Source organism: Bombus vancouverensis, chromosome 1 (genome assembly GCF_051014615.1).
Source record: "Bombus vancouverensis nearcticus chromosome 1, iyBomVanc1_principal, whole genome shotgun sequence".
NCBI lineage: Eukaryota > Metazoa > Arthropoda > Insecta > Hymenoptera > Apidae > Bombus > Bombus vancouverensis.
The window spans coordinates 14,376,637-14,393,652 of NC_134911.1; the positions used below are offsets into that span (position 1 = coordinate 14,376,637).

Consider the following 17,016-nt stretch of genomic DNA (forward strand, 5'->3'; position numbering starts at 1 on the left):
TTTGCTTCACGCCTCGTTGCCTGTTGTAATTTCGAAAAAATAAAATTGGCAAATTCGTGTACCGAAGTCGAAGTTTCTAGAATCAATTGCAGTGGATCGTACGTGATCGAACGTTTATACATCGATCGAATATTTCCTAGGTTCCAAGACATTCGAGTTTCATGCAAATTGCGTATCACTGCAGTTAATGTGTTTAAGATAGATTATCAGCGTAATGCGAAAAGAAAGATTTCGTAACTTTAGTTTGTTTTCACGAAACGGGGCAAACGAGGCTGATACGATCGTTGCACTCAAAATGCCGTATGCAAATCAGTCCAAGTGCCTCCTTATCGTTGCTCGCATGTTCTTTTATTTCTAACTGCGGTTAGCTGTATCGTTTCCATTAATAATTTGTTCTCAGATTACCGAGATTGATTACGTAACGTGATGTAACAGTTTATTTTATTTAGAATTTTCACTCTCTCTGATGGGTCGTAAGAAAAGTCAATATTAAGAGAGTAAAAGAATGAAAAAAATTATCGCGTAAAGATCTTTCAATCGAATACCGTTATTCGAGGAATTCACACAAAATCGAATGTCATACGACGTGACACGAAGCGTGTCTTCCGTAGCTGAAGAAAATTAATTTGTCTCGACGTTGATAATATTCTCGTATGATACATGGCTTTGAAGCAGTAGAACAGTTGCGCAGAAAATAATTATTTTGCAAACTATTCGCTGTTCGAAGCGATCGTATTACACCTTCGATGGAGCATTTCCTCGATCTCAAAACTTCAGAAGAAAATAGGAATTTCTTGCTGTTGATCGACGTAAAGTTAATAAAATTGTGTATGCATGAAACTACGTTACCATCGGAGGATGTGATTGCAATCAAACGTGTCTATTTTTACTTGTGAATTGAATAGCTCGACGACGACGACGATATGATTACTTCCGAGAAATTGTATTGCGCCATGGTGCAAGAAATTATTCGTACAACGAAGGTCGTTCGAAGATAGAACTCCATTGATCGAGTAAAATAAAAGAGAAGAGGGAACTGTTTCTCAAAAAATTAAACAGCATTCAAAAATATGCGAGAAAGGTTTTTCACAAGTTCTGACATTTTTCTTAAATTCACGAGTCACTTTAGCGAAGTCATTTCTTTTGATGCCCATTTAATGCGACCGCTTAAAAGAGAATAAATCGTCAAATTACAGTGACAAGCACCCATGGAGGAAGCTTGACATATCAATGCAATAACTAGTAGATGTGCTTCGCGGTAACGCTAATAGGTAACGTGAGTCATAGGGCGTATCCTTTCGCGCGTATAATAATTTTCACGATATAGCAAAACTCTAAATTACATCAGGACTGGATTGATGCATCGATCGTACAAACTGGACTACGTTCGTAGTAGCCTACCTTCTTCAACAGAGACTGAATCAAAGCTAATGCCAGTTCGGTTAACAAGTTCGTGGACGGGTCTCTTGGCATATTATTAGTCGATATTCTTATTCTATTGTGCCGTATTAGTACACAGACCTCGTGCAGATTCAGCTTCCCACGGTGATCAATCCACGGACATGTCTAAATCTATACGGAGCGTCTCACGCAGCGGGGTCAAGTCAACGTTAAAACGGCAGGAGATAAAAAGAATTTAATTAGGAAAAAATGTAATGATTTTGAATGATGCATCACGTGATGCATGTGTCTTCTCCGAAAGTGGAGACGTTCCAAATGTTTCAAGGTCGCCTCTATTTTCTTAAATGGAACTCTACATTTTGTCATACGTCGTTCGATGCATTTTTTAATTCTCTACGAAAAAAGCAAAATAATAAAGTAAAATAATATTAAAAAAGATCACAGATTTGTATACGTAATTTTATATCAGCTAGGGATCGTTCTGGGAAATTTAATGATGTATCTGGAGGTGGGAACTATGACGAGTTCGTGATGGAACGCGAGCAACAGCGAACCCTACATCGTTGACCGGCATATGGCATCCCCTGGGACTGAAAGAGCAAAATTCATGACACTCGTGCGTGCACTTTCGTCGAGTAACGACACCCGCTTGCTTGTATCGTGATTTCGTGGAATTATTTAAACCTGTGAAATTGCTTGTTAATGGATCATTAACAGTGTAACGCCTGCGCGTTGCTTTTATTGAGAAAATAGACTCGTTTGTTTTGTTGTTTTCTGTCGGTTAGATTGTGTCCTCGGTTATCGCATAACTGGGAATCTTGCCAGCGGTAATCACTTTTACCATTCGAATTACCCTCCTCTTGAACGCACTTTTATTCATCCCGAACCTTTTTACTTTGTTTTCCTTGGGTGTCTGTTCTATTATTATTTCGTCGTTGTAATTGAGATTGACGACTGAAAAACGTATACCCAGAAAAAATAAAAACGTGTATTCCTCGTTTTACCAAAGCTTCGCTTCGGACGATAAACTTTTTATTCGTTCTTTCTCACCGTTTTGTTACCTGTGTTTGATTGAATCTTTTCCTTACTCGCATTGCATCAAAATAAAAAAGCGTCTCGCTATAAATAATATGATATAAATAATATGTATTCTGAGACGTGCTATACGTATATTCTCATTATTCCATTGTACGTACATGTCTGTATGCTAGCACAATCGATACTTGAAAACCATTCAGTACAAATCGGAGAAAGAACCATCTCGTTTGTTACGTTTTCCTATTCCATGCAATCCATGCGTATGCAATTTAGAAAATATCGAATTGCGAATTCTGGTCAAATGCAGTGCGAGTCGAGCAAAACAAATCGAGGCAAGTTTGGTGAGGGGCGTGCGCGCGCATCTGCGTAACCGTCACGCGATAAACGCGTGCACGCCTGGTTAATCGTCTCGTCCCGTTCACGATGCAGCTGTAGCAGGTGCAACGACGACACGTCGTTGAATCGCGTTTAAACACGGTGATCGAATCACCGATTCGATCACTCCAAGGAGATATCGTTTGCAAATGCGAATGAACGCTTGTTCGCTGCTTCGCAATATTGGGCTGTACGCTTAATCTGTTTCTCGTTCGATTTTTCGTCTCTGGTTAGAGTGGGGAAAGAATCGTCAGCCGATAAAGAAGAGAGCAAACAAAGTCGAACGTTTCTTCCGTTCGTTTCTTCTAGCCGTGAATCGTGAATCACGCGGATGGAATTCAATTCTTTTTTGCGACGAGCAGATTTCGTGATCAGCAATTCGGCAATGAATTCCCCTTTCTCTCTGCGTTTCGTCCCACGACGATATTTATCAGCCCCGTAGTAGTGGAATCCGAATTAGAATAGGAACACGTCGTTATTTACGCATTTGATACGCATTTGAGAAACGGTGAATTATGCGATGTTTTGATTTGCATTGTAATTCCGTCGATAGAGCTGCTAGCGGTTTTATTCGATCTACAGCTTCGACTTTCCGGGTCATTTCCCAATTACGCAGTAATTAATCAACGAGCTATATATTTAGTTGCTAACTATTGGAGAAGCGCGTCACTTGTCCACACCAGCGCGCATTTTCGTATTTTTTCATTAAGATGGATAGTAGCGAGCGAGATCTATGTGAGTTATATTTGATAATTTTCGCAACATACGCAAATTATATTGCTGACCGTTGAACCAACGGGGCCGAAGAAACGATAATCCGCGTCCGAATGAACCCCACTTCGTTATTTAATTTAAAATTTTTTATCAGTGTTTTTTAATATGCTTGATGCGGTTCAATGGATACTTGACGTCGAATTCGATAGCAAGAAGCAAAAGGAGCTTCGTCGAGTATCATGTTTTTCGCGGGAACGTTCTATGTTTAATTTTCAATTTTGTCATCGTAATATATACATATTAATATGTAGAAAAGCGTAATCGTTCGATAAAATTCCGTTCCAATGGACGAGATGGCTACTTTAAATAGAACCGTACATTGACGTTCAAGCGAGTGCTGTATATAGCTACGCGAAATAGCGTGGTAACCTAAGTAACGTGAAAGTTAGGTGAAATAATTTGTCGAAGAAGCCCAGACGAGTAGATAAAACGGTCACATTGAACCGTGGCCTGTCAACGCCCTGCTCGACACTCAAGCGCCTCCAATTGATAAGCAGTCGGCGAAATTTCAGCCTGTCTCGTTCTCGGAAGCATTCTTTTCACGATCTTCGGCAAGTATGCGTGCTAGAGTGTACACTTGGTGTTGCCTGTATGTTCAACGTTCGAATGAAGTATTCCTAGAAATACAACTTACAATTTTAGCCGATTACGATATATGTATATATATATTCAGTGGACACTTTGAAACTATAGCTTTTTGACAATACATTCAAAAATTTCATTTCGAACAGAGTCTATTTCTTTCTTTTTTTTTTCTTTTGATTTATGCGAACCTGGTGCAATGAAACTTGGAACATCCTTGCAAAAAATATAACTCGCCATAAAAAATATCTATCGTTCTTCAAATATCAATCTTTCGAAAAACACTGCTCTCGGTATATTGTAGCGCGTTAAAACGACCGAAATTACGTTGCTGAAGTCTTTTGGTAACGAGGAGATACTGCATCATGCAATTGAGAAATTCCCGCGGTCCGCGCGCCTGCGTTCGCTGCCTTTTTAAACCGTACTTCGCCCATGAAGAGTAGGATCGGTTTGACCTCATACGAGAGCCACCGCAAACGTGGTATAGTGTACAGGCTGCTCCTTGCAATTGGAGTGGCTCGTACTTCATTTTCGCGATGAACGGAAAAAAACCCTTGGTAGAAAAAAGAATGAAACCGTAGATCGATTCAGAAAAATTCAAGTTGTATCGGTTTTATTTCTTCCGTAGGTGGATCTGTGCAAGATGCAACCTTGTTCGTTTTCTATTCTCATGCTGCGTACGTCCGCGATTGTGTATCGCGCGTAAAAGAATTTTTAATTAAATTGTTCTTTACATAAAAATTTCCATGCACTTGAGAAAATAAACAAATCATGGAAATGAATACTTCGTGAAAAACAAAGGTCAATGTGATTAATTGGGATTCACGTATCTGCATGTTTCTGCGCATTATTACTGTATACATATTTACCACGCAGCTAACCGATAGAACGTATTTAACGTTTTTAATTTAGTATTGTTTTATTTTTTATATTTTAAATACATGAATAAGCGATTCATCAAACGATTCTAATAATATTTTCTATGCATTTATCTTTATTTAGAAGAAAGCTATAAGTTATACCAGTTACGAGAATCAGCCTGTATTCGCACACGCGTGACTGAGTTCACGATGCGTCCACCACGAGGCGCCAGCGCGTTTCCAGCGCGACCGTTTACTCTAGCTCGCTGTCGCGAGTCGCACGGCAGCCGCTGCGTGAGGCAGATCGTTCTTTATCCCGCAGCATTACGATCTCAGCTAACCCGATACAATCGCGGTCTCCGGTCAAAATTACGCTGCTTTCGTTGTTGTTATCGGAGAGAGTCGACTTTAAGAAGATAAAACGATCGTGCGACAGTGTTTTTTTTTAAATCTCGCGGAAGCTTTAAATTGCTCGTATCATCTCGCGTGACTACTGTCATTCCAACTTATCAGAGTTTATCGATGTTAAGTGATAAATAAGGTTTAGTAAAAAATTCTACACTTCAGACTCTTACTTCGTTCACCGATATTTTCATCGATAGACGAGTGAACATTATTTGATCAGGAATTCCGAGACGTTTTTCGAAATTTTAGATGCGTTTATTGATAGATTATCACGTGTAGTGGTCAATACGCGTCAGTGAAACATCGATCGTGGATCGATCGGAAGATACTAATTTTGAAGGAATTGCATTACTGATTCAGGGTCGTTGAACCGTTGAGATCTTCGATCTCGCGTGTCGACAGTTTCTTTCGACAAAGGGTCACGTTTACTCGAGTACTCGTAACGCGAGCGATCGTTTTTGATCGCGTTAACGATCGGTTAACGATAGAAGCGTATGTCAATGTCACCCTCGAGATCGAACGGCTACAGTGTCGCATGCAGCGCATGGTGTCAGAAAGTGTGGTTAGGTTGTTCCTGAAAGTATCACGGTTCAAGAGAAGTGAAGGGGGCCGAGTGGAACGAATTCCATTGGTTTGTGAAGTTTGGCAACGCGAACTCGGTGCCAAGCATGATTTTCACCGGCAGGTCGGTGGACGCCCTCGACGAAGTTCGCGGTAGCAACGTGCAGACGGACAACCGTCGGGACGTTAGCGCCGTCGCCATAGCCGCAGGATGGTTTTCCAGTTTGCGCAGACCCGGCAAAAGGAACAAGAAGGGCTACCAAAAGCAGGCCAAGAGCACATGGGACCTTAGCACATTATCTATGGTTAGTTGAACGTTCTGTCTGGCTGCTCTTATATCCCTCGAACGATTTACGTGTCTCACTTGAAATTCCCTTACACGTGCCTTGCTCGATTTGGCAGGAGCGTATTTTCCAAAACTTTTTTATTTTATCAAACATACGATTTATCTTATTTATCTTCATTTATATTTTCTTTTATTTACATTTACGTGCGAATAAACGAAAACAACGCGCAAATATTCATTGGTGCGCTTTGTGTTTACAAAGGGTTTTTAGAAACTCCCGCCTATTTCTGAATCGTAAACACCGGCTTTGATCATCGAAGTAAGTACGTACATATATCGCTACACGATAACGTGAAACTCAATACGCGCATGAAGTGCAGTCGAATCATAGTCAGCGATGTCAACATCTCTTCTTAACATTCTTCTTTGTTTATTTACCTTCTTGAACACGCGATCAGCTCCTGTCAAGCGTAAAGTCAGTCGATCAGAGAAAATAAGGATATGTCTGTTTAAGTGGCATACGATTCCTGAAAACTTCCGAAAACGATCGCAAGATGTTGAATTTATTTGAACAAATGTCAGTGATCAACCGTCGCGTGAAACACCGCGGTAAAATTTTGAGGTTATGCGCGGTTACCTCGAGCGACTGAAACTCAAACAAGAAACTGCGATCGATCGATGTATGTGTCCGATCTCGACGATCGGTAATTGAAAAGCCGCCAAAAGGCGCTTCCTAAATAAATCGCGGACGCTATTAAGAACAGAGAAACGATGTAAAATAAGAGTACGGTGGCGCTCTGGAGTTGGCTGACCAGCCAAATTTATTTCTAGGGACTTAACACTGATGAAGCCAATTCGATGTACACTTACACTCTCGAAACTTGTTTTCATTTCTATAAGAATAAATTTAATTCTACCTCAGTCGACTAATAAAGCATATAACTCATGGAGTATAAATTTTAGGTATTTATGAAAAATTTAGAGTCAGATATAGAACAGAATGTATATATTATAAGAAAATACGTAAAATGTGCAACGTAAAGTACTTGTTATGGTATTTTGAGAGATGAGCGAAACAATTTTTTATTCAATTTTCATTTCTTCAAATTTATTTAAGATGAAAATCTGTGGAATCGCGTGTCTATAATTCCCACGTGTTTACGAATATTACGTACGTGAGAAAAGTGTTTGTAATTTTTGGAGGGAATGTGCTCGATGACGTTCGAAGTCGGTAGACGAAATCAGTAAGTCCATCTGATCGCGTTTCGTGAGTCAGACTTGTTATTTTCTAAAAAATGCCAAAGTTCTTACGCGCGAACATACACATGAGAAGAAATAAAAGGATGACACGTCCCTATTTTGCATATCGTTTCAACAAGAAGTGTGTAATTTGCGAGACACTAGCGAGACAAAGTAATAGTAGCAACCATAAAAAGAAACGATTTCGAGAATAAATGATTTGACGAAGTGTTGTTTGACAATTGATGTTAGATACACACCACGTAAATAACATTTGTTTGCAATACAAGTAGTATATCTTTGGTGTACCTTGGAGGCTGTACAGCTGACAAAGCAAACTACGCATTTTTTACTTGTCTTATTACATTGCTCTTCTCAACGATAATGCATCACCACGTCGTGTACACAAAGTACAAAGATCAATAAAGTTTCGATAAACGTTTCTACACACCAGTAACAAGGTAAAAGCAGGCTAGTGGAAACTATAGAATTGCATGGCCTTCTGTATTCTTAGGACTGCACTACTGAACCAAACAAATAGGTTCGCCAAAATTTGTATCGTATCTCTGTTGCAAAGGCTGTCTTCAGTTTTGTAATACTTCGTCTAACGATCGTGAATTTTCATCTTTTGATCATAACGATCGTTTCTTTCAACGGGTCTTCGCCGAAATAGTTGTCTTCTTCCGTAAAACAAAAACGTTTCTGTATGAATGAATTAAACGAGTGGAGAACACCGTGTCTCTGTAAACAACGACGTGATTCGATCGTTTACAATGGCACCAGGCTTCTTTCGCATTCCTGACGAAAATATCATTCCATGATGTTTCTGACGTCACGAATCGAAGATCGTACAGACGAACCAAGTCAGGGTGACTTATTTATAGAGAGAATCAGGATACGAATGGATCTTACGCAAATAGACGGCCATTTGATGCAGGGTTGCTTTGATCGTTGAGCTAATCGCAACCCTGCGTTCCATTCTCCCATTCTATTACGCAGCCAATTATAATTATTCTCGATATTTCGTTTGTAATGCCGATAATTACTTTTTTACTTTTTATTTGCTTATAGTGATCAGAAAATTGCTGGTCGTACAGTAACGGATTCGCAGAACCGTAATCTAATTGCATAAGTTGTTAACGAAGTACCGGTAGATAGTTGAGTCAGCTTTTCGTGAAATCGCGATAAAAGGATGATACATCTTTTTTCGATGAGAAAATTTCCCATTTTCGCTTTACTTTCAATATTCTGTTATCGTTACGTAATTTCCTATTTAGTACTAAAGTACTAAAGTACTAAAGTACTAAAGTACTAAAGTACTAAAGTACTAAAGTACTAAAGTACTAAAGTACTAAAGTACTAAAGTACTAAAGTACTAAAGTACTAAAGTATTAAAGTACTAAAGTACTAAAGTTCCAAAGCATTAAGCACTAAGCACTGAGTACAGAGCACTAAGCGCTAAGCACTAAGCACTAAGCACTGAGTACTGAGCACTAAGCACTGAGTACTGAGCACTAAGCACTGAGTACTGAGTACTAAGCACTGAGTACTGAGCACTGAGTACTGAGCACTAAGCACTAAGTACTGAGTACTGAGCACTAAGCACTAAGTACTGAGTACTAAGCACTGAGTACTGAGCACTGAGTACTGAGCACTGAGTATTGAGCACTAAACACTATATACTAAGCACTAAGTACTAAGTACTAAGTACTTGCTCGTGGCACTAATGATCTACGTACAGTAACCTACGAACGTATTCGAACAAGTATCGAACAATGTTGGAATATCTTCGTGAACCTCTGCACAAGTCAGTGATCGAAACGCATCGTGAAAACGGCTAGCAATCGTTGCCCTATGGCAGGCTGTTAGAGGCTATGAATTTTTACGGTCGCGTCAAATTGCGTGTTCACAGATCAGGCGTCGAAGAAATTTGCCGGTCGCACGACCTTGCCGCAGTGAAATCAACGCGTAACACGCGCACGCTTCCTAGAGCGATGCTTCCTAGAAATCTTCTTCCTCTGTCTCGAAAGACCCGGTGATACCTCGGTAACGAACAACGCGAAAGAGAGAGAACCGTAATGTCGAGATTTCTATCTCGTATATACCGCTTATCGAGGATTTACGCCGACCTAAATAGTCTCGAATGAAATTCGTGGAATCTTGAATCGCGTACTGGTAATCGAGTTGTGTGTCATTGAATATTTCGCGGTATACGGATTAATCGGAAACCTCCTTGATAAAGCGAAGCGAGAGGAGAAAAGTATCAGTTCTTCCTTTGTTCGTTGCCAGTTTATGGATTTATCGAGTGTATCGTGGTACACGTGGAAATTACGTAACATCGTGGCGTTACGTGCGCGGCGGTACACTTTATGATATTAGTTATTCAGCTTGGTGGTTGCCGGCAATATTTTTAGGTTAATGGGGTGGCTCGGTGGCGGTCGGAAAGAGCGAGTGATCCGTGGGGAATAGGAACAGCGACGATCGTTTCAAAGGAAACAGAGAAATTTTTTTCCCTTTCTTTTCCCTTTTTCTTCATTCTCTTTTTGCTTTTTGTACCATTTTTTCTTCTGTCTTTCCTTCTTTGTTTATTGCTCTTTGTTGGCCTGCAGCGTGTTGCGATCGATACAACTGTCGCATTTATTCGTCGTGTTGCGTGGCGTTAAAACATCGAGTCCTCATAAATCGTCCAACGGGAAAAAGTGTGTCGATCGGTTTCCGAGTTTCACCGTTGTCCGGCGCGAACCTACGCCGCTTTTACATAAATTACATTTCGCGACGAGCCATCGGTGCCAATACCCGGCATTGTTGCATGCCTCGCGATACAAATACATATTTCGGCAGAGAAAGCTTCTGTCTTTTGTTGTGTCTGCCTCTGTATCGAATATTGAGTACTACGTGCTACGATTACTACTATCGTGCTTGTGATGTGTAGAAAAAAGTAGCCGGAGAAGCATTTGCTCGAGCAATCTTTACTACGTATATATATCGTGATATTAAGTCATTCAGCATTTTAAAGGTCTGTAAGTATAGAAGACACTGGCTGTATGAAATGATTGTGGGTAGGAAGGAAGGCTGTTAACTCTTTTGTTAAAGAAGGTGAGAAGGATAGCGGTCGAGTTTAACGTTCATTGGTAACGTTCGTGGTAGCATGTGATGTTAAACTTGCAATTTCATAACAAATTGATCTAACTCGAACGTAAGCACGATTACATCTTTAGATTCGATCAGTTTATGAGTTAAGAGACAATTTCCGCGTTTGGAGTCGTTCAAGTTTCGTCTTTGCTTCATGTCGAATTATATAACGCAGCATCGGATCATGGCTCGAGATCTATGCGTGGAACGGTAGATACGTTAAAGTTGTACGGACTTCGTGCAAAACACAGTTCGCGTTTAGATAATCGAACGTCGGAGAAGCATATAACGAAATTAAAGTACTCTATAAACCATTGACTAGTATAAGTTGATTCGAAGAATATGAATCACAGCTGTCAATTTTTCCTATGACACCTTCTAGTAGATAAATCTTTGTTACGTCCTGACGTAAATCGTACGACAAACAAATCGTTTTATTATGGCGTCATAGTTGGTTATAAAAGCATCAGAATATAGTTGTCTCGCGTCGCGTGAAAATTTTATTGCCAGTTTACTACAGCGAGTCCTTATCGGTAGCCATGGCACCTGACTTTGCTTGCACGGTTGTTTATCAGTAGAACCTTAATCGCCTCATTTGACGTCAACAGTTTCACGACACCAGCGACGATGACATCTTCTCGTCATCGAGGATTACATAAAGCTAATAAAACAGGGTCGTTGTCACTTCGCGAGTGTCCAGTTAAATTGCTTCGAAGTAATTGGCTCGGACAAGGTATAAACGGCAAAATCGATTTGACAAGCGAATGTGGCAAACGGAATCGCGAGTAAGAACTGGAAATCTTGATAAGCATTCTGTTGACTATAAGTTATCTTGTTAATGATCGAACGAGACTGACTCTGGGCGCGCCACGGACGAAGATATTCAAAGAGAGACATCGTGTCTCACTGATTACACAGACGAACTATTTTAGTGTGCGAAAGTAATCTCACGTTTTTATTTAAAAGTTTTGTCACATTTTTTCTGCCTACTATTCGTCGCTATCCAATTTTATTAGGACACAACGAGACGTGGCCGAATAAAGGAAGAAGAAGGAGGAAAAGAGGAACGAGAAAGAGAGAGACGCGGTGAACAAAGGAAACAGGTTCTGTTTTAAGCGACGCGATTCCTCTTTCCGCATCCGCTCCGTTTGTTCCCGCCTTTTGCGACCAGCACTCGTGTATCTGGGTTATACGGCTGCTTTTTGGACAGCAAGGGGGAAAAAAGAATGTGTTTGGGTGCACGCCAGCCTGGTGTGCGCCGCGACGATGTTGTAGGAGAATGGAACGTATAATTGGGTAAATACGTGAATGGAAGAATTCGGAGGTGCTAAGACGGTGCCGCGAATCTGAAGAACTGGAGCGCCAACGTCGAGGGACGTAATATAACGAGAACCGAAGAAAATCGTGCTTCGTTGGCGAATTATTTAATGAACGAGCCGTAACCCGTAGACGGTGGGGATAGATACTGGATAGATAAGAAAATGAGGAAAGCGAAGGTATGAATAGAGAGATGATGTATGAATTCGCAAAATGAAAGGTTTGGAAAGGAAAGAGATTACGAAAATTTGAAGTTACAATACGTGGATTTCTGTGTACAAAGATGAATGGATTAAAATATACGTGTACTACGTAAAAGCCAGAAATTTCGCAAGAACGTGCAGCGGAAGAGAAGAAGAACGTGTGTATGTTTTTTAAAAGACGTAGATAAAAAGATAAATAAACGTAGATCGAGATGAGCAAATAAACAGACTATCGAACGGATGATTTAGTTCATCTACTTTCAAGATTTCCAAGGCTAGAACATATACAAGGCTGTATACATATGATACGACAGTCGGGAACACATTGCGATATTGGCATCTGTTGTAACATCGTACAACGCTAAGGACGACAAAGTTGCTGAGAATAATAATATTCGCACAACACGATGTGCATTATACTCGGTTTACCGAGTTGCTCTGCCACAGTTGAGCAATAATATAATAGTCGCTCGAAATCTGAACTCGAACCGTGAAAAGACAAGAACTTATTTACCAGGAGCTTCTGGGAAAAGAATCGCCATTAATTGGCGTGTTATTCGGACCTTGAAATTTGCATAATTCCAGCAAGCTATGTAAGCGGCCGAGGGTGATTTCGTTGAACAATATGTTAGCAAGAACATATGGGTCGTGGGGAAAATTATATTTATCTGCAGAACGCACGTAGATGTGTTTACCCTGGTGAAACACGTGTCACTGGCTAACTCTAAACGCGGCATTGTGTTTACAGTGAGACATACATATCGATCTTCTCTTGCTTCGTATGCATACCGCGTATCGACGGCCATTCGGCACCGCGAATAGACCGAAGCGAACTGTGTGACCGGCCGATTCGCGTAGCTTTTAACGCTGCATAGCTTGTACGTTAGAATTCGAAGGTATTTTTTTAAGGTATTTTTTACCTGGTGTCCCTTCTTAATCCTTTCACCGTTGAAGTCACCGTACAGTCACACCGGAAAGTATAAACTGTCAAGATTTGTTAGGATGGCGCATGAACAAAATTATGTATTCCCTGTTTTAAAATCCACATAAAGGAAGGGTACATATTAACGAATGGATAAGTAACTGTACACGTAAAGCAACTTCTCTTCGAGTTTTGCAACACAATTATCGTAGTTGGGACATCGTCGTTTGAATTCACAGTGAAAGTGGTAAATAAAAAGTAACGAGCGAGACCAAAGCACGCATAACGACGTTAGAAACATTACAAGAATACTGTTATTATTATTAACTTGTTTTCGAGCAACCGATCCTAGTTGCATTAATTGCATGGTACACGTGGTATTGCTTTCTACCAGAGACCCGCGAGCATTTAATGGACGCCCCTAATGTCGTTTACTAAACCGAGTTTCAACACACGTGCCGACCTATCAATTTTCAAAGTACATTTTCTCGAAGCTAAATTATCGTGCGCGTAAAAACGAGAAAAAATAGACGAGTAGTGGTAGTTGCGAATCATAAAGAGGACAGCAAAGTCGTAGGAACGATCGTTTGCGATTCGAAGAGTCATTCGTCATCCATATTTACAGAACGCTGATGGCTAATGTAATAGGACGATTGAATGGAAATATATTTCCGCAAGGATGCGATTACTCGGTTGAAGCCAATGCCGGAACCGAATAGGGACCACTCGGTGAAAGCCTAACTCAACGGACATTCGGGACACTTATCGATTAATTAGGTCCGGGTACTTAAGAAAATTGCAATGGACGAATTTAGTGGCGCGTGATGTGCCGCCGTAACCCGATCGTGGTACGATAATAATCGAAAAGCTAACAAACCTCGACGACGATTGTTGAATTAATGACTAATGGGTAACTCGAGTATAGAGGTTCCTTCTGGGAACGCGATTCGTGGCTGACTCGGTTCTCTCGTGTGTTTGCACATTACACAGTCGTCTGTCGAACGATTGTACCTATCTACTTTTTATAGCTGTTTCTGAAGGACCGAGAAGTCGTTTGCGATGAGTAAAAACGTCAGGGTTACTTTCAGTCAGAGTCTCTCTGTATGCAGTTAGGTCTCCACGAGCTGATCTTCATGGTGATCGATCAGTTGATCCATCTACGTAAGCCTTCCCTGATTTATTTGATTCGATCAAGTTACTGTGCCATAGTAAACTGGGTTTTCTAAATACACTTTGATATTATTTCATTATTGACTTGTCCGACAAGTGAGTGAAATTGCTTAATTTCGCTTTAACTTTCTGCTACTTTCTCAATTTCATTATCCTGATACATCGGTGGTGTGTAATTTCAAAAGAGACGAATAACTTATTTTTATGTGGTATCTTTATCACAAAACTCTTTGTGCATGAAATTACAAAATAAAATTACTGTAATCATTCTTTTGGAAGTAAAGTAACGGATGAGCTGCTGATTTTTCTGCACTAATGCGAAATTTAAAAGCACGAAAATGCAGAGAATGCATATATTATGCAAAGATATATGAAATATCTAGAATACTCTCTGTAATATCTACCAGATGAAAGAAATTTCTGTCTAAGTTCCTTTCGTTCCATCGCAATCGTAAAAATACGAATATGCGTAGTTAGCCACGATCTAGCGTTAAATATATCCAAGTTAGAACGTACCGGTTCAAAGGGTCAATGAGAATCATCGACCGCTACGATTTTCTCGCGAACACGTTCATCGGTTTAACTTCGATGAGACACGAGGTGAGCTTTGTGGTTGGAAGAGTAGTAGGTCGGTTGAAGATCCGATACAAAAGGTTTTCGTCCTATTAAAAGGAAGCCTTAAAAAGTCGGAGTCATCGTCCGTAACGCGAGCACGAGCGAGAGAAAAAGATAGAAAAGCAAAGATAGACATCGAGAACACTTTTATACATCATTTATGGGCTAGCTTCCCTTTCTTTCACCGATTCATAATTTCTGGAGTGTCGCCAGGTCCGCGCGTTCCGCCCTCTTTTTAATAAAAGAAATCTCTGCTAGTATTAAGGCAGTTGGATGCCTTCCAATTACGCTTCTCGCGTCCTCGGCCTTGCTGGACGCGTGCGAACATTAACATCTCTCACGCCCACCGATCGACTTCAAAGATTTCCGCCGTTTCTGTCTCTCTTTCAACTAATTGGGACATCGATATTCTTCCGATTACCTCGATTTAATGACTCACTGTCAGAAATAAATAATGGAACGCTACCGGTTTAGAGGGCAAACTTTCAACGCGTGGGAGGAACCTCGCTGTTGTAATGTGCGTTTCATTGAGGTGTTGATACGAAAACGCCCGAACGAATCGCTGGAAAACAGAGCCACGCGACGTTCTTTCCATCGATTTGCAATTATATTTTGATTGAAAATGTTCAAGAGACTACGGCGATTAAGAGGTTACCGTGTACTGCTTATCAGTTTGCTACTGGTAAAAAGATTAAAAAAAAAATCTTACGCAACAGATAGTTGTACTCGAGTACCGCTACTATTAGAGCGAATAGTGGCAAATATAATGATGCAGGTGTTTTGCAAGTGTCGCGATGGCGTCTGCGAAGCAAGGTTACAGAATCTGGCAAACAGGCGATCAAAGAACGAATGAATCGTAGACGCAGCTGCCGTTGAATATTCTATGTCGTAAATGGTATCTATGAACTCTTTCAGGGTAACGAACGATTATTGAAAAGTCTCGTTGTGACTTTGTTATCGTAGCGCAAAGACTGCTTCTCTCGATTGTAAATTATTTGGAATGGCACAGACATTTGCGAAGAAGATACACACAGCTGCTTTGGAGTATCAATTGTCGACTGTAGTCGAGGCATTGGTCTCGCCATAGTGGTTGGTTATAGTCGATGCCAATAGTCGTTCAAACTTCGAACACCGATCGAATGGAATGAAAAACGAAAAATTCAGACTTGAGAAGAAAATGCGTTGCGAAGTATCGTTGAACGTTTAAACGGCGGGAAAACATTAGCGAAATGGTGAACGTTCTAATTTAATTGGAAGACGCAATAACACACAAGCGTCCGTTCGACCCGAACTTCCTCCCGCTTCCTTTCTTAAGGCCAAGGACTGTTAACTCTTCCGTTATGACGTGAAATGCAAAGGGCACAGACAAACCGAGTCGTTTGGGTATACACAGAGCTTGGCGGTATAAGGTTTCTTGCGCGTTATACATACACTATGTTCCTTCGTTGGCGAACTTCTGTTTCCTCAGGACGTATCCTCCTTCTCTAAACGAACATCTAGTTCTCCAGGATTTACATCCTTATGCATGTTGAAATGAAATGCACGAATTATACAAGCAACGTTCACACTCAAAACGTTCGTCCATAAACGATCGTTATTTCGAATATGTTTCGTAAATGGATACAGCGTACGCTCTTGTAATAGTGAACATTGAAATTTAAATTTCATATACTGAAGGACATTTCAAGGTTATATCGATAAGCATGCTTAAAGGTATGCATAACTATCGGCTTGTGTAATACTACAACTTCAACGTTGAAATTCAGGTTTTCAGCTTTAACGAAGTCTCAAGATAGTATCGACGAGAGCATTGATTGAAGAAACGTAAAAATATAATTGTAGGTACGATAGCTGTATGATCACTGCAAGGTTCAGACTCAGCATGGCAATTTTAAATTCTCAATTCGCAGGAATACTGGGTTGCAGACAGATTTTTAATAAAATAGTAGCGAAACGCTATAATGATACTCGTTCGAAGATTTCACATGCGTCACACGTATCTTGCCATACACAGGTAAATTTTTATGCGTGTTCTTCGAATCGTTCGTCACTCACGTCAATAGTCTAATATAAGCGTTCGCTCAATCCCCGATCGCTCGTTCTATCACTCCTACGCACTACGCTAAAAAGTATGAT

General features: G+C 40.4%; 1 protein-coding gene across 4 annotated transcripts in view; it reads left to right on the forward strand.

The window, feature by feature from the left end:
• The window catches only part of step (cytohesin steppke), a 60,316-nt gene that overhangs the window by 10,748 nt on the left and 32,552 nt on the right, over positions 1-17,016 (forward strand). Inside the window, exon 1 of one of the 4 annotated variants that reach the window (XM_033328008.2) lies at positions 5,292-6,301. The exons of the other annotated variants lie outside the window; for them this stretch is intronic. Coding sequence (XP_033183899.1) covers positions 6,104-6,301 — 198 coding nt within the window. The 5' untranslated portion in view covers positions 5,292-6,103. Of the gene's footprint in view, positions 1-5,291; positions 6,302-17,016 lie in introns of those variants that run through there. 4 annotated transcript variants of the gene reach the window in all.